The sequence below is a fragment of the Phyllostomus discolor genome, chromosome 3 (genome assembly GCF_004126475.2).
Source record: "Phyllostomus discolor isolate MPI-MPIP mPhyDis1 chromosome 3, mPhyDis1.pri.v3, whole genome shotgun sequence".
Lineage (NCBI taxonomy): Eukaryota > Metazoa > Chordata > Mammalia > Chiroptera > Phyllostomidae > Phyllostomus > Phyllostomus discolor.
Window position 1 is genome coordinate 100,224,577 of NC_040905.2, and position 26,387 is coordinate 100,250,963.

At 47.5% G+C, this 26,387-nt stretch overlaps 2 protein-coding genes across 2 annotated transcripts; both read left to right on the forward strand.

Moving 5' to 3' along the window:
• The first annotated feature begins 15,119 nt into the window (after nt 1-15,119).
• On the forward strand, nt 15,120-21,413 carry LOC114512257 (NUT family member 2F-like). Its single transcript, XM_028531129.2, has 5 exons — nt 15,120-15,212; nt 17,244-17,328; nt 19,310-20,030; nt 20,384-20,512; nt 21,026-21,413. The coding sequence occupies exons 1-5, from the start codon at nt 15,120-15,122 to the stop codon at nt 21,411-21,413; spliced, it is 1,416 nt and encodes a 471-aa protein (XP_028386930.2).
• Nucleotides 21,414-21,584: 171 nt separating this feature from the next.
• On the forward strand, nt 21,585-22,297 carry LOC118499329 (NUT family member 2F-like). The gene has a single exon (XM_036020037.1). It carries the CDS (start codon nt 21,634-21,636, stop codon nt 22,078-22,080), a length of 447 nt encoding a protein of 148 aa, XP_035875930.1. The 5' UTR covers nt 21,585-21,633; the 3' UTR covers nt 22,081-22,297.
• Nucleotides 22,298-26,387: the final 4,090 nt, after the last annotated feature.

Sequence of the window (26,387 nt, forward strand, 5' to 3'; positions counted from 1 at the left end):
TAAATTTAAGAAGCAGAGGTGAACAAGAAGAGCCTCACAAACAATGGGAAGACAAAGAAACAATCCCCAAATGAAAAGAAAGGAGGAAGCCTCAGAAAGAATGCTAAAAACAGGGCCATAAAGAGAGACCCAGAAGGTCACTTCATAATACTCAAGAGAATAATCCACCAAGAAGACATAAACATCCTAAATATATATGATGCACCCAACATAGGAGCACTCAAATACATAAAGAAAATCTTAGAGGATTTCAAGAAAGATATTGACAGCAACACAATTATAGTAGGGGATTTTAATACCCCACTGTCAAAAATGGACGGATCTTCCAAACAAAATATCAACAAAGATATTGTGGCATTGAACAATGCCCTAGATAAAATGGACTTAACTAATATATATAGAGAGCCTTCCATCCCAAAGAAGCTAAATGTGCATTCTTTTCAAATGCACATGGAACATTTTCAAAGATAGCCCACATGATAGGACACATAAAACCCTCAACAAATTAAAGAAAACTGAAATCATATCAAGTATTTTCTCTGACCACAAGGGACTGAAATTAGAAACCAACCCCAAGGAAAAAAAACCCCAAACACTCACACTCATGGAGATTGAATAGCATGCTATTAAACAATGAATGGGTCAAGAATGAAATTAGGGAAGAAATCAAAAAGTTTCTGGAAACAAATGAAAATGAATTCACAACACACCAAAACTTATGGGACACAGCAAAGGCAGCCGTAAGAGGGAAGTTCATAGTGATACAGGTCTACCTAAAAAAGACAGAAACATTTCAAATAAACAACCTAACCCTACATCTACAAGAACTAAGGAACAACAACAAAGACAGTCCAGAGCAAGTAGAAGGAAGGAAATAACCAAGGTCAGAGCAGAATTAAATGACATAGAGACTAAAAGCACAAGTCTAAGGATCAATGAATCCAGGAGCTGGTTCTTTGAAAAGATAAACAAAATTGACAAGCCTTTAAGCAAGCTCATCAAGAAAAAAAGAGACAGGAGCCAAGTAAACAGAATCAGAAATGAAAGAGGAGAGATCACAACTGATACCACAGAAATACAAAGGATTGTAAGAAACTGCTACGAAGAACTGTATGTCAAGAAATTTGAAAACCTAGGTGAAATGGACAAATTTCTAGAAAAATATAATCTTCCAAAACTCAATGAAAAAGAAGCAGAAAGCTTGAACAGATCAATAACAACTGATGAAACTGAAGCAGTAATCAAAAAGCTTCTGACAAAAGACCTGAACCAGACAGTTTCACAGGAGAATTTTACAAAACATTTAATGAAGAGCTAACCCCCATCCTCCAGAGATTATTTCAAAAAACTCAGAAGTTGAAAGACTCCCAAACCCTTTTTATGAAACCAGCATCATACTAATCCCAAAACCAGATAAAGACATAACAAAGAAAGAAAACCTCAGGCCAAAATTGCTGATGAACACAGATGCTAAAATATTCAACAAAATATTGGCAAACTGCATCCAGCAAATACATTTAAAAAGATTATACACCACGACTAAGTAGGATTCATCCCCAGGATGCAAGGATGGTACAATATTTGCAAGTGAATAAATATAATACACCACATAGACAAAATGAAAGACAAAAAAAAATCACACGATCATGTCAACATATGCAGAAAATGCATTTGATAAGGTACAGCACCCATTTATGATAAAAACACTCAGCAAAGTGGAAATAGAGGGAGCATTCCTCAACATAATAAAGGCCATATATGAGAGACCTACAGCCAACATCATAGTCAGTGGACAAAAACTTAGAGCTTTCCCACTTAAATCAGGAACAAGACAAGGATGTCCACTTTCACCACTCCTATTTGACACAGTAATGGAAGTCCTAGCCACAGTGATCAGACAAGAAAAGGAAATAAAAGTCATCCAAATTGGAAAAGAGGAAGTAAAACTGTCATTGTTTGCAGATGACATGATAGTGTACATAGAAAATCCTATAAATGCCACCAAAAAACTGCTTGACCTAATAAATGAATTTGGCAAAACAGCTGGATACAAAGTCAATACTCAGAAATCAAATGTATTTTTGTATACCAACAATGAAATATCCTTAACAGAAATCAGGGAAAAAAAACCCCATTCGCTATAGCAACAAGAAAAATAAGGTACCTGGGAATAAACCTAACCAAGGAGGTAAAGGCCCTGTACTCAGAAAACTATACAACACTGAAGAAAGAAATGAAAGAAGACACAAACAAATGGAAGCATGTACCATGCTCATGATTGGAAGAATTAACATCATCAAAATGTCCATACTACCCAAAGCGATTTATAGATTCAATACAGTCCCTATATTAAAGTACCAATTACATATTTCACAGATATAGAACAAACATTTCAGAAATTTACATGAAGTCATAAATGACCCTAAATAGCTGCAGCAATTTTGAGAAAGAAGAACAAAGCAGGAGGGATCACAATACCTGATACTAAACTGTATTACAAGGCCACTGTAATCAAAATAGCCTGGTACTGGCATAAAAACAGGCACATAGACCAATGGAACAGAACAGACAGCACAGAAATAAACCCAAGTCTCTATGGTCAATTAATGTTTGACAAAGAGGGAAGAAGCATAAAATGGAGTAAAAATAGCCTCTTAAACAAATGGTGTTGGGAGAGCTGGACAGCTATATGCAAAAAAAATGAAATTCGATCACCAACTTATACCACACACAAAAATAAATTCAAGGTGGATAAAAGACTTAAATATAAGTCATGACACCATAAATGTCCTAGAGGAAAACACTGTCTGGAAACTCAGACATTCCACACAGCAGTATCTTCACGAATATATCCCCTAAAGGAAGGGACATAAAGGAACGAATAAACAAATGGGATCTGATCAAAATAAAAAGCTTCTGCATGGCTAAGGAAAGCAGCACTAAAATGAAAAGGGAACACACTATATGAGAAAACATATTTGCCAATGATACCTTGGACAAGGGTTTGATCTCCAAAATATATAAAGAACTCACAAGACTCCACTGCAGGAAGAAAAAATAAATAAAAAATGGGGGAAAGACTTGAAGAGACACTTCTCCAAGGATGACATACAAAGGGCCCAGAGACATATGAAAAGATACTCAGCATCACTAGCCATCAGAGAGATGCAAATTAAAACCACAATGAGATACCACCTCACACCAGTCAGAATGGCCAACATAAACAAATCAACAAACAAGTGTTGGAGAGGATGTGGAGACAAGGGAACCCTAGTCCACTGTTGGTGAGAATGCAGACTGGTGCAGCCACTGTGGAAAACAATGTGGAATTTCCTCAGAAAACTAAAAGTAGAAATGCCTTTTGACCCTGCGTGCTAGGATTATACCCTAAGAGCCCTGAAACACCAGTACAAAATAATCTGTGCACCCCAATGTTCATAGCAGCACAATTTACAACAGTCAAGTGCTGGAAGCAACCTAAATGCCCATCAGCAAATGAGTGGATCAGAAAACTGTGGTACATTTACACAATGGAATTCTACACAGCAGAGAGAAAGAAGGAGCTTATGCCCTTTGTGGCAGCATGGATGGAACTGGAGAGCATTATGCTAAGTGAAATAAGCCAGGCAGTGAGGGACAAATACCATATGATCTCACCTTTAACTGGAACCTAATCAACAACAAAAAAGCAAACAAAATATAACCAGAGACATTGAAATTAAGAACAATTTAACAATAGCCAGAGGGGAGGGGAGGGGACAGTGGAGAAAAGGGTATTCAGGAAGTACTATAAAGGACACAGGGACAAAACCAAGGGGGAGGATGGAAGCAAGGGAGGGAGGTGAGTTGGGCTTGGCTGGGGGGGAGTGGTGGGGAGAAAATGCAGACAACTGTAATTGAACAACAGTAAAGTAATTTTTTAAAAAAGACACGGGATGGAAAATGGTATTTCATGCAAATGGAAATGAAAGAAAAAGCTAGGGTCGCAAAACTACATCAAGAAAATAGACTAAAACAAAGGTTATATAACAAGAGACAAAGGAGGACCCAGCAATTCCACTTCTGGGTATTTCTCCAAAGACGTACAAAACACTAATTTGAAAAGACATATGCATCTTTATGTTCATTGTAGCATTCTTTACTGTAGCCAAGATATGGAAGCAACCTAAGTGTTCACTGATATACAAATGGATATAGAATATGTGGTTTTATATACAATGGAATATTACTCAACTGAAATAAAGAATAAAATCTTGCAATTTGCAGCAATATGGACAGACCTATAGGGCATTATGTAAATGAAATAAATAAGATAAAGAGAGAAATACCATACAATTTCACTGATAAGGAAATCTAAAGAATGAAATAAATGAACAAACAAAATAGAAAACAAACTCACAAGGACAGAAGACATTTTGATAGCTGCAAAATTGGAGGGAGGTTGGACAGATGGGTGAAAAAGGACAAGGGATAAATTGCCAGTTATAAAAACAGTCACAGTGCTGTAAAGTACAGCACAGGGAATATATTCAGTAACATGGTAAGAACTATGTATGGTGTCAGACTGGTACTAGATTTCTCAGAGTGATCACTTTGTAAGTTACATAAATGTCTAATCACCATGTTTTACACCAAACACTAATATAATATTGTATGGCAACTGTAATAAAACATTTAAGATAGTTTTTAAAAAGAGTTTAGGGTTCCTTTTGCCCATGGAGAGATGGGGGAATGACATACACTCCAAAATATATTGTCTCCAGAAAACCTGTTGTGTCCAACCACAGCTATTCCAGCAATTTCCATTCATTTCACGTAGTGGGGGATTTTCAGCGCTGATTCGGGATACCAAAATACTTCTGTTCCTCACCCCTAATACTCAGTCTCTGTGTGTGCCTACTTAAAAACCAAACCAAGGAAATCCAACAAACAAACTCCAGAACATCTATGTTGTATATATTATACTCCATTTTTATTTAAAATATGTAATGTTTTCTCTACCCTTTATCCCTTCTTTCCCCTCTCTATAAAACAAACAAACAAACCCACACACACACACCTCAGTTTAAGGAGTCCTGGCTGGTGTGGATCAGTTGGTTGGACATTGTCCTGCAAAGAAAAAGGCCACTGGTTTGATTCCAGGTCAGGGCATATGCCTCAGTTGTAGGTTTGGTCCCCAGTCAGGGAATGTGTACAAGAGGCAACTAATCGATGTTTGTCTCTCACATTGACGTTTGCCTCCTTCCCTTTATACATTTCCTACCTCTAAAAATTTTAAAGAATGCACAACACCCCCCCCCCCCAAATATATGAGTATAGGAAATAGAGTAGCCAAAGAACTTACATGCATGGCCCATGGACATGAACTAATCAGGGGGACTGCTGGAGGGAATGAAGAGTACCAGGTGTGGGGGGTGGGGCAAAAGGTGAAAATTGGGACAACTGTAATAGCATAATCAATAAAATATATATATTTTTAAATGCTATCATTAAGACTGATGGGAAAAAAATGGTACTGACAGACATGTAAGATACAATGGTTGCCACAAATCTTTAATTTGTAAAACAAAAACAAAACAAGCAAATAACCCGCCCCCTCTAACCCAGTAACTACAGAGCAGAATAAAGCAAAGCATGGTAGAAAAAGGTCTGCCTGCATTGGTGGAATGACTGGCCCTAGCCAGGTGGCTCAGCTGGTTGGAGCATTGGGCTATACCCCAGAGGGTTCTGGGATCGATTCCCAGTCAGGGCACATACCTAGGTTGTGGGTTTGATTCCCAATTGGGGCACATGCAGAAATGCAGGAGGCAACCCATCAATTTCTTTCTCTCTTTCTCTTTCTCTCTTCCCCCGCCCCCCACACATATGCACACGTACATACCCTCACATCCATAAAAACATGTCCTGGGACTTCCAGCTAAGATGGAGGCACAGGTTGATACACTTTGCCTCCTCGCACAACCAAAAGGACACCAACAAATTTAAAAACAAAATATAACCAGAACTGCCAGAAAAATCAATTATATAAAGTCTGACAACCAAGGAGTTAAAGAAGGAACATTCATTCAGACTGGCAGGAGGGGCAGAGACGGGCAGCCAGGGTGGAGAGGATGCGCAGCAAAACAGTGGCTAGAGGAATGGGTGGGCAAGGTGAAGGCTGGTGGATTGGGCGGTCCCACAGGTGCATGCAGATAAACCAGGAGGGACAACTGGGGAGTGAGACAGACTGCACAACCCAGGGCTCTGGGGCAGAGAAATAAAGATTCAAAGCCCCCAGCTGTAAAAACCTGTGGGGATTGCAGTGGTGGGAGAAGCTCCCAGTTTCACAGGAGAGTTTCTTGGAAAGACCCACAGGGTCCTAGAATACACACAAAACCACCCACCTAGGAATCAGCACCAGAAGGACCCAATCTAAATTGTACAACCACCACCCTTGACAACCACCTAAAGACTAACAGAACAGAACACTTACAACTAAGGATATATTTAAAAAGCCACTTTATTTTTTTAAAGCCACTTTAGACTGGTAGGATGGGTGGAGACAAAAACAAGGATACTTCCACTTCCACGTGTGGCAGTTAAGAATCAGGAGGGATATTTCTGCTTTGTCTCCTGAGGAGTGAGGGGTTTCAGCCCCAGACCAGGCTCCCCAGCCTAACCACCAGTCCTGAAAAGAGGAGGAGCCCTTGTAATATCTAGCTGTGAAAATTAGGGGGATTCCATCCTGCTGAGACAGGGCTACTGGAGTCCCAGTTGGTCACCATATTTGCTGACAAACTCACTTACTCTGAGCTCCAATGCTGGGGCAGCAGCTCAAAAAGCACCAGGGATATACAGGGAGGAACTGACTTGTCTAGTGTTGGGAACCACCCTGCCTGGTTTCAGAAGCTGTAACCCCCACCAAGGCTAAGGCTGAGGGAGCAACCTTGGACTGTAAGCCACTAAGGAGACAAAAGCTTGTCTCCCTGGCAGGAGCATCATTTCTGCTCCTTTTACATCACCTTTTACTTCATCCATAAGTGGCCCTCAATGTTTAGTTGGTTAGCCAATGACGGGTAAGATTCCCCAAGGGAGGAATGACCTAAGACAGACACGACCATGTGGGAGGCCCCCAAGATAGGACTTTGGGGGGTACAGCAAAAGGGGGTGATGGACCCTTGCCCCTCGGCTTTGACAAAGCCTGAGTCCTCATTCTGTCTGCGAGAACCTCCTAGTCTCCTGGCTGCCTTACTCCCTTGCTCCACCTAAGCCTGAAAAAATGACAGAGGGTGGTGCAGCCCTGTGCTGGAAAGGGCAGGTTCCCTGGACAATCAAGCCTAAGAAAAAATATGTAAAATCCTGTGAAACCTGCTTTGTTTACAATGCTCTCAATTAAAACATAAGGGGTCCAAGCAAGAAGTTTGTCTCTCAAAGTTTTATGGCTCTTTAGCTATCTGACCCTGACTCAAAATAGGCCCTCAGAGTTCTTTGTTATCTATTTTTTGATCCTTACTGCCTCACAATGATTAATGCACTTTATCTGTATTTCTGTGCAAATGAACCCAATGAAAGCCCATCAAGGAGCAGGCTCCTGGCCCTTCTCCTTTGAGAGATCGGCCACCTTTCCTCCCCAAGCAGATCATGTCTTAGTAGACTTATTCTCATCCATGGCGGCCGGGGGTGGCGGGGGCGGGTCCTGCGGGTGGAACCCCCCCCCCTCCAACCTAGCTTCAGGGTGAGAACTAAAGGTGCAGCTCTCTCCTGGACTAAAGTGCTGGTAGGTGCCATTGTCCATTTGCTGAGCCCTCACCCCACTCAGCCTGTAGTCACTGGCAGGCACCAAATCTGAGTCTCCATCAAACTTACCCCACCCTGGTGATTCCCTGAGAACCTGCACCATTCAACTCACCTAGACATCAGACCTCTTTCACCAGCTGTTACTCACAAGTGGCTGCCCTCAGCCCATGCTGTCTACTTCCCTTTAATTTCTGAAAGGTCCACAAACCCGAAACAAGCAGCAGATATCATCCGAGTGCCTTGTACCAACTACTAAGCAGCCCCCCAGGCCAGCACTAGTGAAAGGTGGCCATGCTTCAAAGCATAGCCTTTCCTAGGAACCTCCAAGATCAACCCAGACAGCTTTAGATCCCTTTGTAGCTCCTATCAGTTGGCCTGGCCCAGGCAAAAGCAGCAGCTGAGCTGGGCCAGCATCAGAACCCCTCCCTAGAGGTTCCAGTACCAACACACCTGGTACCAGCATCAGACCACACTAGAGCACCACCCAATTAGCTTTACAAATCACATGCCCAAAGGGTGAACTCAGCAGGCACTAGAGATGCACGTGACTCCCACCAATGGGGTTAGCCCCCACACAACAAAATTCCACCAAAAAGCTATTAAAGCTGACATACGAAGTTAGTAAAGCAGCAGTATACAAAACAATGTACAGAAATTGGTTGCATTTTATACAACAGTAACAAGCTATTAGGAAGAGAAATTAAGAAAACAATCCTATTTACAATTGAATAAAAAAATTGAATACTGGGATCCAATGATGGTGGCAGACTAGATGGAAGCTACATTAACCTCCTCCCAGGACCAGACTGGAATTACAACTAAATTATAGAAAAATCATCTTGATTAACCAACTGAAGACTAACTGGAGAGATGCCATATTCACCAGGGACTTACAGAAGAAACCTCATCACCACATCAATACTGGTAGGAATTACAGAGAAATAAAAGGGCTTGCTGGGTCCATAGGCAGCAGCTGAAGTTCTAGAGGAATATTTCAGTGGCTGCAGGGGGATTCCCCCTAAGAAGTGTGGGGTGTAAACCCCAAGCAGGGCTCCCCAGCCTGGAGCACCAGATGCATGGGAGCACCAGATGGCACATAATCACATAATATCCAGCTGGGAAAAGCCGTGGGGTTTCTTTCCATCAAGGAGAGATGGGGAGAGATGCAGACACTATCTTTAAGGTCCAACACACAAATTTTGTTTCCAGCCACTTACCCTGGGCTTTGAGAAAGAAAGGGTATACAGGACTAGAGTCATACGAGGAGAGTCTGGAGTTGGTATTTCAGGGGCAAGAGCTGAAGGCTCAGATGCCAGGATCCTTGCGATCAGTCATTTCCCACACTGCAGAAACCATCTTTCTTGGGAAGGCCACATCCCTCTATGCAGCATCAGCCTTGGGTGAAGCAACAGCCTCACCAGCAGGAATCCCTCTTGCCCTAACCCTGTTGAGTTTAAGCCCTGCTGAGAAGTACAACTGGAGGCTCTTTCAGTGATTAAGCCTAACAAACAGCTTGCTGGCAGAGGTGGATTGCTGGGAGCTTTGATACTTTAGCTGACCCTCCTCTGGGCTGGTGCTAGTAAAACCCAGACTTGGTGCACAGCTTTGTACCTTCTGCATGTACCCAGAACCAGCATACTGAGCAACAAGATGTGGAACACTGATAGCTACAAACAGGTTTCCCAGAGTCAGTCATAGGCAGCATCTGACATAGATCTGCACCAGAGTCTTTACAGATCTATCTAATTAATACAGAGAAACAAACACAAAGAGGTAGCCAAAATGGGAAGACAAAGAAACAGGATTCAATGAGAAAACCAGAGAATTCTCCACAAGAAGAGTTAAATGAAATGTAGGCAAGCAATTTATCATTTATAGATTTCAAAGTAGTGATTATAAGGATGCATTAAAATATGAAAAAGACAGATAAACCATAAAAAGAACAAAAGAATGCAATATCTGAAATAAATAATACACTGGAAGGAATGAACAGGTTGGTTACATGAAGCAGTGGATTGAATCCAGAATTTGGAAAACAAGGTAGAAAAAACACACAACAGAGCAGCAAAAAGTAAAAATTTTTTAAAAATGAGAATCACTTAAGGACCTTTAGGACAATGTGAAGCATAAACATCCTTATCATAGGGGTACTGAAGGAAAAGTCAGAGAGCAAGACATTGAGAACCTATATGAAGAAATAATGACCCAAAATGTCCCTAATCTGGTGAAGGAAAAAGACATACAAGTCCAGGAAGCATAGAGAGTCCCATATTTTGGACCAAAATTGGCCCACACCAAGACATAACATAATTAAAATTGCAAAGCTTAAAGACAAGGAGAGAATCTTAAAAACCACAAGAGAAAAGAAGTTAGTTACTTACAAGGGAACTCCGATAAGACTGTCATCTAATTTCTCAACAAAAACATTTTAAGCCAGAAGGGACAGGCATGAAATATTCAAAGTGATGAAAAGCAAGGACCTAAAACCAAAGCTACTTTACCCAGCAAGGGTATCATTTCAACCTCAGTTGTTACCACCAAACCAGTATTGCACCAAATGTCAAAAGGAGAAGGACAAGGAAGGAGAGGAAAAGAAGAGAAAGAAAAGGAAAAAAGGAGGAGGAGGAGGGGGAATAGTAAGGTAGAAGGAGAATGAGGGAGGAGAAGACTGAGGGAAGAGGAGGTGGAAGGAGGAAGAGGAGTAGGAAGGAGGAGGAAGCTACCTAACATAGCAACCTAACCCAGCTACTTAACCCAGCAAGGCTATTAGTTCAAATAGGAAGAGAGGGATAGAATTCTCAGAAATGAAAATGCTTGAAGGAGATCATCACCACTAAAACAGCATTACAAGATATGTTAAAAAGACTTCTATGAAAAAACAGTAAAAATATGAATAATAAAATTACAATAACTAGATACCTATCAATAATTAAAATGTAAATGGACTAAATGCTCCAATAAAAAGACAAAGGGTGGCTGAATGGTTAAGAAAACAAGATTCATACGTATGCTGTCTACAAGAGACCCCCTTCAGATCAAAAGACACACACTGACTGAAAGTAAAGGAAGAAAAGTGATATTTCATGCAAATAGAAATGAAAAAAAAAAAGCTGGAGTGGCAATACTAAATCAGACAAAACAGACTTTAAAACAAAGGTTATCTAACAAGAGGACTCAAGGTTACCTATCTGCAAGGACTCAACAATTCCACTTCTGAGTATTTATCCAAACAAGCACAAAACACTAATTCGAAAAGACTTTTGCATCCCTATGTTCACTGCAGCATTATTTGCAATACCCAAGACAAGGAAGCAACCTAAGTGTCCACTGATAGACAAACAGATAAAAAAAAGATGTAGTACCATATACAATGGAATATTACTCAGCCAAAATAAAGAATAAAATCTTGTCATTAGCAACAATATGAATGGATTAGAGGGCATTATATAAGTGAAATAAGTCAGATGAAGAAAGAGAAATACCATACAATTTCACTTATATGTGGAATAAAGAACAAAATAAATGCTCAAACAAAACAAACAGAAAGTATTTTGATGGTTGCCAAATGCAAGGGAGGTGGGACAGATGGGTGAAAAGGGGGAAGAGATTAAGATTTACAAATCGCCAGTTATAAAAACAGTCACAGGGACATAAAATACAGCACAGGGAATATAGTCAATAATATTGTAATAGCTATGCATGGTGTCAGATGAGTACTAGACTTCTCAGGGTAATCATTTTGTAAGGTAAATAAATGTCTAATCACCACATGGTACACCCGAAACTAATATAATATTGTTGGCAATATAATAACAAATTTTTTAAATTATTTTTGAAAAAGAGCACAGGATTCCATCTGGCCATGGACAGGTGGGCGAATAACATACACCCCCCAAAATACTGACCTCCGGAAAACCAGCTCTGTCCAACCTCAGGCATTTCAGCAATTTCCATTCATTCCATGCAGTGGGGGATTTTCAATGATGATTCATGATACCAAGATACTTCTGTTCCTTACCCTTAATATTCAGTATCTGCCTTTGTACTTCAAAACCAAACCAAGGAAATCCAACAAACAAACCCAAGAACTTCCACCTTATATATTAACTGCATTTTTATTTAAAATATGTAATATTTTCCACTTAGAGGTGAGATCATATTGTATTTGTCTTTCACTGCCTGGCTTATTTCACTTAGCATAATACTCTCCAGTCCCATCCATACTGTTGTGAAGGGTAGGAGTTCATTCTTTCTTTCTGATGTGTAGTATTCCACTGTGTCAAAGTACCACAGTTTTTTTAACCAAAAATTTACTGATGGGCACTTAGGCTGTTTCCAGTACTTGGCTGTTGTAAATGACACTGCTATGAACACAGGGATACATAGATTCTTTTCAACTGGTAAGAGAAAAAGAACCAGAGACATGGAAATAAAGAACAAACTGACAGGGACCAGACTACAGGAGAGCGGGTAACTGAGGACAGAAGGGGAACGTGTACAAAGGACATATGGGCAAGGACAATGGCAAGGGGATTGCCTTTGGGAGCGGTGGTTGGATGGGGCAGGGGAGAACAATGGGGGAAAAACGGGGACAAATGTAACTGAACAACAATAAAAATAAAAATAAAATACAAATTATGTAACACTTTAAAATATAAAACCAGGCACAGCTCCATTCTGCCAACAACACACAATATGATCAGTACAACATATTGTCATTTTATTGGGATTGGGTTATGAAGAGGGCAGGGAGAGCCATGAGGAATCCACTTGTATTAAAAGAAACAGTTATTGGAGCAGTCAAGCAAGGGAGGTAGGCACATTTTGTTGGCAAGAGAATGCACCATGATAGAGAAAAGGCCAGAAGAAGATTCAACCTAAGGAAGGAGGGAAGGCCCATAAACTCTTAGGAGGCAGATGTGGGTTGCACTTGTAGGCTACAATGATCACATGGTTTCCTCTGGTGGGCCTGGCCATCAACATGGAATAGAGAAAAGAGGGTCAGGTCATCCTATCAGCAAAACATGAAGCTAGCATGAGATTCATTTCAATGCTTAGAAGCATCCCGATCCTTCAGAAAGCAAAGGAGTGTGTGTCCAAAGGGTTTGGGAATGTCTGAGACATGCCTCAGAGTGGGACTCCCCTGCCTCTCCAGGTGGCAGCCCCCTGACCTCCCCTGGGACAAAGCCTCCATACATCCATCCCTGGTGCTTCACTGATCCCTAAAGTCTTTCTTATCCCAAATGATTCGGGTTCCCATGGAGATAGCCTGATTGAGAACCAGTGACACTGCTGATAATCCTGACACCCAACAGACCCCACCACCCTGGGGCACATTGTCTCAGCACACAATGGTCTAAAGACTTTAACCACCCGAACCCCATATGAAGGGTGTCTCGTCCACCCACTGTTACCTAAGAGAGCCAGCAGTACCAATAGATGCCGAGCTGATTCTTAGGGAATTGCCTGGGAGAACCCTTGTCCATCTGACCTCCTGTCCAGGAAGCCCCATGTCTTTTGGGCTGTTGTCTGTCAGACCAACAAACCTTTGAAAGTTCTGCTCTGCACAGCTATATAACAGGACCACCCATCTAGGAGCTGCCATGCCAGAACCACACAAATGCTAAAGAAGAGATCGCCAGCCTAAGGTACATGTAGCCCTTAACCCATCTTCATGAAGAGGAGCTAAAAATAAACATGTATGGTAATTCTTTGGCCCTAAAGAATGGACCAAGCTGATAAAGAGCAATGACCATACCACACACCTCTAATACATACAAACATGATTCTCCCACTTTCCTGTATAAACACAGAAACCCATCTCTCCATCAAATACACACACAGTCACTTCTCAAAACATAAAAGCCTAATAAGAGCCCCCTACGGAAAAATATAAACACACAGCTCCAGCAAATATGCCTTCAAACAGCCATGCCCCTTGAATATACACACAAACTCAGTACACACACACCTCTACACAAGCCCCCAATATACCCCACAATTACCCAGGGCACTACAAATATCAACACCGACCACCCTCTACCGTATGTCTCAAATACACATATACTGCCACACTACCTACATATACATACCCCCACACTCCCAAATTCTCACACAGAATTAACTCCTCCATCTTGCACAATACAGAAGCACGCAAACACTTCATCACACTCGCATATACAACAGCCACCGGTCTTATAAAATGGGCTCAGCTTTGCCCTCTACGCACTCAAACAGAAACAGACAGCTCCTGAAAAATCACAAAAAGAAATACCCGAAACCATACAACGTGTCCTGAATACGCAACGGTCCTCTACATTCCCCAAACACGAAAGGATCATACCTCCAGGCTGATGAACACAAGCACTTTTCCTAACATTGCCCATGCGCGAATGCAGATAACCCTTTCAAATCGGCCGTTAGAGAGATCCCCAATTCACAGGAGGAAAAAATCCAGGTAAACATCTCCCCAAACACCACATTACAAACACCTAATGGCCGGCTCCTTGAGTATGCCTGCGACACATCCTACACCCTCTCACAAACACACACAACATCCCCTAGATCACAAACCACCACTGACAAAACGGACTCACACATCTCAATACATACCAGATTCCCTCCAACCAAGAAACCGACCCCCACTTTTGAATGCACCATCACATTCCCTCCAACCGAAAAACGGACTCACGTATTTGCAGACACATATTGGACGCCCACCAACCAATTAAATACGCACAAACCCCACCTATGCTGGCAATCCCATGATTTGGCAACACCCTGCATTACTATCAGATCCAGCAACGTCGCTCGCTTCTTTGGCAAGAGTGTAGTTTGAACGAGATTGTTGGTTGAGATTTTCACGCTAAGGAAGGCATCGGTGAAACTGTGAGGAAGTAGGTGAAAGCTTCCCCTGTCTGCACTCGTTTTCAAGGCCTTCAGCTACTTCTTGCTGAACTGGAGGACGATGTCCAAATTTGGAAGAACTTCCCCAGAGCTCTCGTACTATTCTGAATGCAGGGGACACCAGGAGCCGCGGAGTTCCATACCTCACACGCTTATTATCCCACCAGCCAGTCACTAAACCGACTCTGCAGCGCGTTCCAGTGTTGCCAATCCCCTGGCGTCCACAACAGCGGAAGTGAGCTGCTGGGGGTAGGAAAACAGACCTGGGTCACAAACAGCCCACAGCTTGAACAACAGCGAAGAGCCCTGACGCCTGAGGGCACAAACGGTACGAGCATCCCTACCTCACTGTTTATATAACCGACTCCGGAGGCCGCCTGGCAGTCCCGACGCCCAACCTGGATGGGCGTTGGGCACCCCAGCATCCAGGCTCGCGCATGCGCACCTCCAGGCCCAACCACCGCAACGAACGCTGGGAGCCGTTGCGGGACGTTGGCAGACGCTTGCCGCGTGCCCCAGTGCGCGTGCGCGTAGGTGCAGGCGCGAGGTCCCCTGGAACGTGGCACTCCCTGGGAAGCATCTCCTGGAAATCCTCCTTCCCCTCCTCCTCTTCCTCCTTCCGCTCTTCCTCCTCCTCCTCCTCAGGGAGCTCCCTGAGGAGCGTGTGTAAAATGTGCACTTAGGGCTTTAAAATCGCTAATGTGCAAGTTTAAGCACCACCCTTGGGGAAGAGTTTTGGAGAGGTCTACCTAGAGCACTTATCCACAGATTGGCGCAAGTGCCTTCATGCCAGGTGGACTGCATTTCCGTGGATTCTGAAAACGGTAGGTCCTCAGTCCTACCAAGTCTGGATGTTCCATTTCACAATTCTGGCCAAGAATTGCAGACCTGGGAAACACTCTGAGACGTGCTTTCCCATCATTCCATTCCTACAGTTTTTCAGACCCATTTACTGAACTAGAATATTTTTCTTAGTTTATTTACTTGGTACGTGAAAGTTTTTCAATACATGATGGTTCATCGATGCTCCCTTTGCAAGGCTGTTGTGACAACATTGATCAAGATTTGGCAGTCTGGGAACGACTTCACTCACCTGTCCCTCCCTTTTCACATTCTTTTGCAGACTTTCAGTCGGCAATACAAGACATATCTATAGTAGCAGAACCAACCCGGGGACTTGAGTTTGTCCCGCTTTCCAAAGAAACTGCAATCATCATCACATCCTCTCTGTGGTCATGTGCAGGATGAGACCATTTCTCGCTCCACGGGGTAACCCTGAAGATCACTCGCATCTAAGAACACTAAGCTTCTCCAAGTGCACAGACTGAAAACTCCACAAGACACAGGCATGGGACCTTGCCATTCCTCTAATGTTCAAGGTTTCCCCATGATGAAAGTTCAAGTCCTGAGAAATATCTTCAAGTCGTTTCTTCTTTCGACCCCCGTGGTAGTTTTCTACAAAATAAAATTTACCATGATTTCGCTTGAATTGCTCTCACCTCACCTTCTCGACTTTTTCTGAGTCAATCTTTCCTTGTCGGGGTGGGGGGCAGTGGTGGTGGTGGTAGCCAGAAATGTCTTAAGTGCCATAGAGAATCTTTTTCAGGGAATGTTCTCAGTGTGCAACAGCCCTTCACCCTCCCATCAGTGGGAACTGTGCTGCTACTGCAAGGAGTGAAGCTTGTCTCCCAAGAGATACGGTCATAATCCTCCAACGTCACCACCCCTCATCTCCCTTGGCCGATTTCCTAACAATCCCCTCCTTTCACAGCACAACACACAAATGCCTGTGCAGATAATTTTCACAGTGATAAGCTGACATTTATGCACAGTATGAAACTAAGAATCAAACAAGTTTTTGTGAGGAGTGCTACTATGATTCACACGCAGATGTAGGCTACAGGGTCTTCCCCTGATGGACTGGAGCAAAAGGGATGGTTCCTAAGGCTGGGCTGGCTGCAGGCTCTAGAGCTTGCGGCAGTGGACAGTACTTGCGGCCACAGCACTGTTTCCTAAAGAATGACGTGCACCTGCTGGATCTGCCGAGTCACTCCTGAGTTCAAGCCCTGGGCTCCATGTGCCCATACATAAGTACCTATTATTTTTTCGGGTTATACATTTGAATTTTATTCAGAGAGTGCAGCCTGTGTTGACGTAAGTCAAGAGCCAGAGAAGAAGCAGGTTGAGGGACCCCAAGCCAGGCTGATGGATCAAGAACTGAAATAAGGGAACATCAAGTAAAGCCTTTGTGCCGTGAACCTAAAAAAAAAAAACCACCACCACCACCACCACCACCAACAAAAAAACATGTATAAATAGCCTAAAGAGGCACACACCATTTCTGTTGCTACCTAATACTTGACAGGAACTTCTAGTTCTTGCCTACCTGCCAGAGCCCTCCATGGAATATCTGCCCTCCCCCCACCCCAGCACACTCCAGCCTACCAGGCCTCGGCCCCTCCCCCGCTGCGGAATGTCTGGAGCCCTACATTCTGCTGTTTAAATTCAAACTCTTCCCTCCACTGGATGCTGAGCATCTGTTGGAGCAGGTCACTCTCTAGTTCCTGTACTGGAATTTTCTCATTGCGGAGGCTACTCGGCAGCAGTGGTCAGTGTCTCAGCCTGTGAGGATGACTTCAGAAGGAGGTAAGCCTGTAGGTCCAAGGGGGAATTGTTTTAGAGACAGGGCTGCCCCTCAAAACTTGGGATTAAAATGTGACACTCCCACTGGGGAAACATAGTTGGGACTGAAGGAGAGGAAGGAGAGAGCACTGGACCTCCACAGACCTGTCACCTGGGGAGGCTGGGAGCCAAAGGAAACCTGTGATGGCAATGGACAGGAGGGCTCCTGAGGTGTGGATCAGGATGACTCGGGGGACGTGCCCGGGTGTGGAGAAAGGATGGCAGCAGGCACACGCATTCTGTCTAGGGTGGAGACAAGCCAATTTGACATGTGTGTATGGAGTAGTGGGTTAAGTTAGGTGGTGACACAGGGAGGGTCACGGGAAAGCCTATTCGTATGTCCTGTTCTTCAAGCACCTGGAGCTTGCCCCACAGTATCTTTCTAAGGGACTTGGACTCAGTATACTAAAACTAATGGGGGCAGTGAGAAGACGTGGTGTTAGCCAGAAAGTTGTCCAGCGGGGCTGGCTGTGGCCAAGTCTACACTGAAATGTCCTCCCTGAGGGTGAGGTTGGAAGGCACTCCAACTGCTGCAGCCCACACTTCTCCATTCCGTCCAGCCCAGAGCTCACTTCTCCTCAGCCCAGGGAGCTGCTGTTTGTTGTCTCATATTCCACAGGGCCAGGGCAGCCGGGTAACTTGCACCACTATAGGGCTTTCTTGCTTGGCTTGTCCTGAATTGTTCCCCCTTTGTGGCAACTCAGTTCTTCAAAGGGTTTGCTCATATGCCACATCACTGCTTCACGGACAGAAAACAGATGTGGAGCCTGGTTGGTTCTCCCATGGAGTGTCTGTGAAGGCGATTCCTTTTTTAAGGGGGGCAAGGGGAGTAGCACAGGAGCAGGACAATCTTCTGTATGTTGAATAAGAGTCCCAGGACACCTGTCCTGAGTATTCAGGGGCGCATGATGTGTAGCTTCTTTTCCCACAGTAGAGTGTGCATGAGGTCCTCAGAACAGGGATGTGTTCCAGACAATTTTGCTGCACTGACTCCTGGCTCACGAGTCTCCACTTTCTATTGTTGGGAGTTGGCAAGGGTAGGACCACAGACAGTCTGCAGTCCCATGACCAATGGGACATTCTGGAAACCCGTGGACAGCCCCAGTGTTCTCCGTCCCCTGGCCCTTTTCTAATTCTCTGCAGCCATTGCAGGTGGTGAAATGACAGGATCTGAGGGACACAATGCCTACGTCCCAGGTCACTGTCCTGGGAATAGAGCTCCTGAGGGTGGCCAACACCCTGAGAATGGGGGCGGGAGTGACAGAACCTGGTCCGTGTTAGGTGTTTGCTGTTGTTGCTTCTGACATACATGTGCATGCTGGGCTGGTGTGTTAAGGGGTTATATCAGGGTTCCTTCTTGTGGAGAGATGGATACTACTCCAGTGTTTTTGTGTTGTTATGCACGAGCAAGAAAGGAGAGCCATGTATTTTGAGGAAAAGGAGAACAGAGATGCAGATGGGGTCCTAATATTTTGGAGACTGCCTATTCACAAAGGCACTTTGGGTGCCCAGTACTTAGCTGGGAGAAGGTCACTACCACTAGTGTGTCTGCCTAGGGTCATTTCCCACAGAGCAGATTCCTGCCCAGTGCCATGTCTTGGGAGACAGCCTGTGAGGCTGGCAGGGTCGGGTGCCAGGGAATCCTCAGGGAGGCTCTCCGAGTCAGCGCTGGCTGGGGCTGTTTCTCCTCAGCAGACAGTGGTCGGGGGGCCTTAGCGAACGGGGAGCAAGCACTCCAGTGGAAAAATTCTCGACTGGAGGTCAGAGCATGACAATGCCTTGAGGACATTGCCAGACTCCACTGTCCCCCCCCCCCCATGCAAATGGTGCTCTTCTGTTGATAATCACAGCTTTGATTCCCTCAGTGACTCAAAAGGAACCAAAGAGGCTCAGTCCTGTTTGCTGACTCTCGCACTCCATTCCCCCCTTCCCTTTGTCTCAACAGCACCTGCAGTGCTGGGAGCAGATGCAAGCATGAACCCTGGTGCCTCCATGACTCCTTTCACCACATTGCCCTTTCCCCAGCTGACTATTGGCCCTGAACAGCGGCCTCCTGGAGAGCAGCTCCCACTGCCCCTGACGACCCCATCATTCCCTCCTGGCTTCCCCTCGGCGCTGCCGGGTGTGCCCAGTGCATCTCTGGCAGCCAGAGATGCTGGTCGTGGCCTCATTGGGACTGGGGCTTGCAACATCGTGGACCGGGTCAGGTCAGAAGTGGGGCAACCACAGCCACCCCATCGTCCTGAGACCATCGTCCTGACGCAGGCACCCCTCAACGAGAGTGCTCCAGGGGCCCTCTGTGGCGGTGCTGTGTGTCCTGCACCTCCATTCTTGGAAGCCTCGGCAGTGGAGACGATTTTGTCTACCTTGGCTTTGGGGAGTGCCCTGGCCGGCAAAGGAGGCTGGTGTCCCAGCCTTCCTCCTCAAGTTCCACCAACAACTGCACAGCTGGCCTCCATCATCCCCCCAGTGAACGCTTGGCCTCAGCTACCTGGGGCTTCTGGCAAGGGTGGCCTGACCACCTCCCAGTCCAAGGCCTTGCCAGATGACTTCGGTAACCCCAAGAGCACGTACGAGGACTTCCAACGTTGGCGTCGCTTCAAGGTGCTGGCCCGTGGGCACCTTCCCCAGAGTCCTGATGCAGAAGCTCTTTCCTGCTTTCTCATGTGAGTGTACTGGGCAGGGGCACAGGGGACTCCCCTGGAGCTTTCACCTAACGGAAGAATGTGGGATGGACCTCCAGGCTGGCTTATTGTCCGGGGTACTGGAGGGAAGGTCTGAGGGAGGTGTCCCAGTGACAGGGTGCAAGTAGGGGCTCAGCCTCAGGTTCAGGTTCATGAGCTGGTGTGAGTGTGCAGCAGCAACAACAGTAGCTGGAAAGTCATCTTTTTGCACCCACAGATACCTCCTCCCTCACCTGCTGGAGCTCATGCTGGGTGGGGAGGTGGGAATGTGTGGTCCACACAGCTGGGTGCAGGCTGAGCTGTACACTGTGACTGACCCTGAGGTATTATTACAGCCCAGTGCTCCGGTCCCTGTCCCGCCTGAAGCCCACCATGACATTGGAGGAGGGAATAGGGCAGGCCATGCAGGAGTGGGATCGCAAAAGCAACTATGACCGGATGACCTATTACGAGATGGCAGAAATGTGAGTCAGGGTTCTGGGTCCTGAAAGCTGTGTGTGTCTGGGGGTCGGGGGTCTGACAGCAGTGTGGGGGTGGGGACGGTGATGCGGGCTGACTGCAGGGCAGGGTCCCGCTGTGAGGGTGCTCACCAGAGAGGATGTTGTCGGTCAACACAGGGTCCCCACAGTCCAGAGGCCCTTGACCCCTCTGCAAGCCTCTCCCTCACCTTTGGAGCGTGGGTTCTTCTGGGCTACCTCTGGCAGCTCCACCGTCCTCTGATCTTGAGCCATCCTTGGGTCGACACGAAGGCTCAGAGCAGGCTGGGATGAATGTGCCCAGCCCAGTGGGCTAAGACTCCAGCCAGAGGGGCCGGCCATGCAGGGCGTGTTTTCTAGCAGCCCACCTCCTGCCTCCTCAGTGGCCTGGGCCATGAGAGCCACAAGGCACTTGCTCTCCATCCCTCTATCAGCTGCTGCCTTTGCTGGGCTCAGAGTGGCCTCCTCCTCAGTATGGCCTGTGCCTTCTTCTCCCTCCAGGTTCATGGAGCTGGAGGCAGAGGAGGAGATGCAGATTCAGAAGTCCCAGTTGATGAAGGGGGCACAAGGCCTGTGTCCAGCAGTCCCACCGAGACCTGATCCTCGGGGACCCCCAGCCCTTGTGGTGGGCCCACAGCCAGGTACGGCAGAATGTTTCCACTGGAGTCTATGGCCAATGGCAACAGGGGCCCAGGACAGGCCAGGGTCCCCATGTGTGTCCTTTCCCTTCGAGGGGACTTTGATCTTTCAAGTGGAACAGCCACAAGAGCCAGGGCCTCAGCTGCCCTTGGTCACCGTGGGGTCTAGACCTGGTCAACTTTTGCAACCCCTCTCCCACATCCCTGTAAAAGGACCCAACATGAAGTCTGCTAAGATACCGGCTGGATGAGGGCTCCCTTGGAGAATCAGTGGCTCCACAGAACCTGACACATGACTCTCTTGGACACTTCCACCTGTCCTCTCCCTTCACACAGTCCCATGGCTTCAGGTGGTCCTGACCCAGCCACACCCATTTAGATGGTGTGCCCTCACCATCGGATTCTCAGGATGGGGGAGCTGGAGCCCCTCACACTTCCTCCTCTTCCCTCTCTGCCCCAGTGTGCATTCCCATGGAGGACGTACCCAGGGTCCAGGGCACCTGCAGACCTCAGGGGACCCAGGAGACCGAGACATCTGATGAGATCCCCCCTGAGGCCGTGCAAGAGTACATGGACATCATGGATGAGCTGGAGGGGCTGGCCCACTCAGCCACAGGGGACAAAGGTGGAGAACGGGAAGAGGACAGAAAGGAGTTGCAGCAGGGACAGGATGAGACTCACCTGGACCTGGGTCTCCTGAACTACATTGAATACCTGTGTTACCAGGACGACTATGTCACCAAGGTGGGCTGGCTCAGAGCTCCGGGGTCTACAGGATTCCAGGGAGTGGCACTGCAGCACCCAGAACTGGGATGTATGTGTGTGTGTGTGTGTGTGTGTGGTGTGCTATCTGTGTGCATGTGTGGGCTTGCCCTCTTGTGTTTGTATGTGTATGTGTTCTTATGTGAGTGTGTGTAGCTGAGGACCAAGAGGATATAAAACACCCACCTTGTACAAGAGGGTGGGGTGGGTCTTTGCTTTTCCACTTTTCCTCCAGGTTCTGCTCACTCACAGGTTACTCACAGCCTCGTCCTTTTGTCCCAGGTGGAGGCCATTCCAGACCAACTTCTGAAACAAGTGGTTTCCATAGAAGCAATGCTGGACTTCCTGCCCGAAGCTGAAAAGATGGCACAGCAGTTAGGACTCCCTCCTGTCCAGGTGAGCCAGGGTAGGGAGGGAACTTAGGAAGATGGGAGGGAACTGTAGGTGAGCCATGGGAGGGAGGGACCCCAGGTGACATAGAGGATGGAGAAAACCCAGGCAAGAGAAGGGATGGAGGGGCCCTGGGTGAGTCAGGAAGGAAAGGACACCAGGTAGATAAGGGGTTAGGGGACCCCGGGTGAGCCATGGGAGGGAGCCCCTGGTAAACCAGGGCTTGGAGCAACCCAGAACAGGGGTGCATGTGACTCTGTCCACCCCACCCCTGCCTATAGGCATGGCACATTGAGGGGCCACCTCTGGGCTGCGGGCAGTGCACGATGGCTAGAAAGAGAGGACTATACAAAGAAGAGGGTGATAGGAAGGAGAGGTTGGGGAGCCCAGAAGGGGAGGGAAGGGCACAAAGCTGGGAAAATGGCACAGGAGGATAGCAAGAGAGCCATGTGTCTGTTTTGGATTTGAGTCACGGTGTCACCCCCTGCCCTCCTCCCCCCAATGCCATTGTCCCCATCACCCACACACCTCCGTCTCTCACACATGTGTGTGGAGACAATCACTGTCCTCCTCTTCCTCCCAGCTGGAAGAGGAGCGAATCCTGTCCTCAAAGGCGGAGGAGGGTGTGCAGGCACCCCCGAGTCACGGCGCACCCCAACTGGACTCAGGTCGTTCAGAGTCTGCGGCCAGCCAGGATGCCCAGAGGTGTGCCCTCGGCCCCCAGCTGGTCATCAGTGACAGAGGCTTCCCATCAGAGACTGACTTCAAGGGCCGTCAAAGGCAAGGTCGCGGAGATGCCCACCTGACCAAGCCCGAAGCCTTTGCTGTCTCACCCAGACATCAGGAGTACCCGCCACCGAGGGCTCCATGCCTTTCCCTTGCTCCCCAGGTGTACAAGCGTGCTTACTGTAGGCGGGGGCCTAGGGCTGCCTCCACTCCCAGAGAGACCTCTCTTGTTAGGGAAAGTCTCAGGCCAGTGGGCAGGTCGAGTGAGAATGAAGAGGACCTCCCCAGCCTGGCCTTCCTCATGGCCTCTCCTAAGAACCTGCTGCCCTGTACTCTCTCTCTGAGTCCTGTCTCTGCCTCAGGCCTTGCCTGCCCTGGAGGTCGGGGGCGCCGGCCAGCTGCCCAGGCCCAGGCCCAGGCCCAAAAGAGAAAGGGTGACCAGTCTGTCACAGGGAGTTGGAGGAAGCGGCACTGCAGCTACTATGGAGCAGCAGCATGTCCCTCCTACTGCCAGCCTTAGACAAGATGGGGCTGCCCAGACCGGATATGACCTGGCTATTCCCCAGACGAGCCAAGGGCTCATTTGTCACCCAAGGGCTGACCCTGGCTGTTCTACTGACATGAGAGGGAGGGTGGGAGGCAAGGAGGGAGGGCTGGTACATTAGGGTGGGGGTGGGCCTGGGCCAAGCTGGGATGGGGGTGTTCTACTGACATGGGAGGGAGGGTGGAAGGCAAGGAGGGAGGGCTGGAACATTAGGGTGGGGGTGGGCTTGGGCAAAGCTGGGGTGGGGGTGGGTGGGGAGAGCAGCACCTTTGGGGCATTATGGATCAATTAGGAATAAAGATGGTTTTGTTTGGAAATGCTCTGGGGGCTGCTTTCTGCATACTTGGGTCTGCGCTGCTTCTCAGTGAGGGGTACCAAGAGGAAAAGGGGATGAGGAGGTCATGGGTGTTACGGATTCTCAGGTGACACTTCAGTCCCTGCTTCCAGTTTGCTGGGGATGCCTTCCAACTGCTCCTGGGAGCACACAGATCCCTGATCCCCAGGGAGCCTTCCCATCACCCCTACTCCCAAGGCTAGCCTAGGTGTCGGGCTTCCTGGGGACTCTCGTCATTTTCTGTACCCTGAACCTTGTAGGGATAGGCAGCTGCTTTGGAGGCTTGAAGCCCGCTGGGCCATAAACCAGTTTTCTGGGATGGACTGGACTGAGCCTGGTCTTTAGGGAGCTTCACTCTGCTTCTCAGAAGCAGTCAGGCCAGGAGGCCACACAATCCTCAACTCTCCCAGAGTATCCTGTGTGAGTGGTCTGACTGGACAGGAAAAGACTTGGCTTCAGGGGACAGCCTGTCTGCCTGTGTGTCTGTTTGCAGGAGAAGCGTGCTCCAGTCTCAGTGGGATGATTGAGTGTGTAGGGTGGAGTAGGTGGGGAGACTGGAATGAGGGGGTGACAAGAGAGTAATGGGTTGCCTGTGGGAGGTGTGTACATAAGGAAATAACAGTGGATGGGGAGGATACCGAGTCCCTTGCAGGATTCTGGTGTGGGAATATCTTGTCCAACTGAGGGAGGAGGACCCATCTGCTGTGGCTCGTGGACTGGGCTCAGTGCCCATGGGTCTTCGAGGACATCCCACAACTATTGTTTCTTCCCTCCCAACCATGGGCGTACTCTTGGGTGAAGAGAAGTTGACAAAGAATTACATTTGCGTGGAAAACTGTTCCTACTAACACACAGTGACCCAGTTTCACTCGCAGAGCGCAACCAGCAGGGGCAGTAGGAGATGATGTACGGCCCCAGAGTTGGTGGGAGCTGGAGATCCAAGCTGACAGAGGGATCCTCAGTAGTCCTGCAGTGGGCACTAGTACACACCCCACAGTCAAAGCAGGGACCCAAACCGCAGATGTAAGAGTAATATGAACAAGCAGTGAGGGGCAAGAGCAGAGCCAAGGAGGCCCCTGTCTCCAGAACTGCCTTGCCCCAGCTCTGCTCCTACATGGACACGCCCTTGCTCTCACCCCCTTCCCTCTTGCTCAGTGCCTCTTCTTTAGGTTTAAAGTTCTGATTCCTTCCCTGGGCCCAGGTTGTGTCAGGAAGACTGAGCCTCCCCGAACACGGTTCCAATTCCACCCAGCATGGAAAGCCGTGGCCCAGGGTGGTTGTCTGGCAGCAGGGGTGCGATGGGGCTGAAGCTGTCAAGTTCCACAGTGGGTGGTCTGGCCCCCCACAAAGAGCGTAGGCAAGAATGGACTCATGTCAGCATGGCAGAGCCCTCACTCACCTCCCATGGAATCACAGTTCATCCCTTGGGCCCTCCTGTGCTGCCTTCCCACCTCTCGTGCAGCCAGTGAGCAGCCTGCACATCTCCCAGGCCTCCTGGGCACTTTGTGAAGAAACTTCTCATCTTGGGCCATGCATTGCCCAGCTGCTGCCCCCTCTCTGTCCACACAGAGTAATGGGCTCAGAGGTCATGCCAGACTCGGTGTATGTTGTAGGGCCTGTCCAGAAGCTAACACCTTTCCTGGGAGACTTCCTCCCCATCTGCCCACTCCATGTGCCCCTGCCTGTAGTGGCAGGTGCTGGATGCAAATGTGGTGGGTGTCGGACAGAGCCTGGACCCCTCTGTTCCTTGGTGCAGATTAGTCCTGTGATCTCTCTGCTTTGCAGGGTGTTTGTGATGGAACAGGGTAACACATCCCCCTCTCAGGGTTGTAGGAACACCGAGTGAGTCGTGTTGGAAGGGAACTTACTTGCTCCACCCCTGTGTGTGCTGGGCCCTCAGTCACCATCATCAGGTTCACACCTGGCCCTTGGGTTTCTCTGCATCCGTTCTCACTTGCTTGGCAGTTTCTGCTTTTGAGTCTTGGTTTGGATGAACAGTTCCCAGGAGGAGGCAGAATCTGAGCTCCCCCCACCTCTCAGCCCTGTGAACCCTGAAATCGCTCTGGGACGATTTCACAGGGGGGACGACTTCACAGGAGGGATGACTGCAGGTCCACCACTGCTTCAATAGTGGGTGAGTCCAACCCCACCAGCCACGTGGAATCTTGTAGAGATGTGCACATTAGTCTTTGGAAAATACTAGGGTAGGTACAGTGGGAAGTAAAGAGAAGAAGCGTTTCATATCTTTGTTGTAGCCAACCTTCCATTTCACAGAACAACAAACTTGACATGACCCTTTGCGAGGACAGTGCATAAGGTAGGAATCATGGAGGAGTTACCAGGGACTGAAGTAGAATCTGTGGAAACCACAATGCCCTCCCAGCCAACCTTCACGGAAATCATGATGCTCATACAGAGAACATGCTCCCTGTGTGCTCAGTGCTCTCTGGTGCTCCACCTCCTCGGAGC

What these genes read in the sequence shown, in the direction of transcription:
- LOC114512257 (XM_028531129.2), top strand. Translation starts at nt 15,120, where the DNA reads ATGCGCACCTCCAGGCCCAACCACCGCAACGAACGCTGGGAGCCGTTG. An exon ending in GCTCTTTCCTGCTTTCTCAT is followed by an intron (nt 20,031 to 20,383) that starts GTGAGTGTACTG and finishes GTATTATTACAG; the next exon opens with CCCAGTGCTCCGGTCCCTGT. An exon ending in TATTACGAGATGGCAGAAAT is followed by an intron (nt 20,513 to 21,025) that starts GTGAGTCAGGGT and finishes TTCTCCCTCCAG; the next exon opens with GTTCATGGAGCTGGAGGCAG.
- LOC118499329 (XM_036020037.1), top strand. Translation starts at nt 21,634, where the DNA reads ATGGAGGACGTACCCAGGGTCCAGGGCACCTGCAGACCTCAGGGGACC.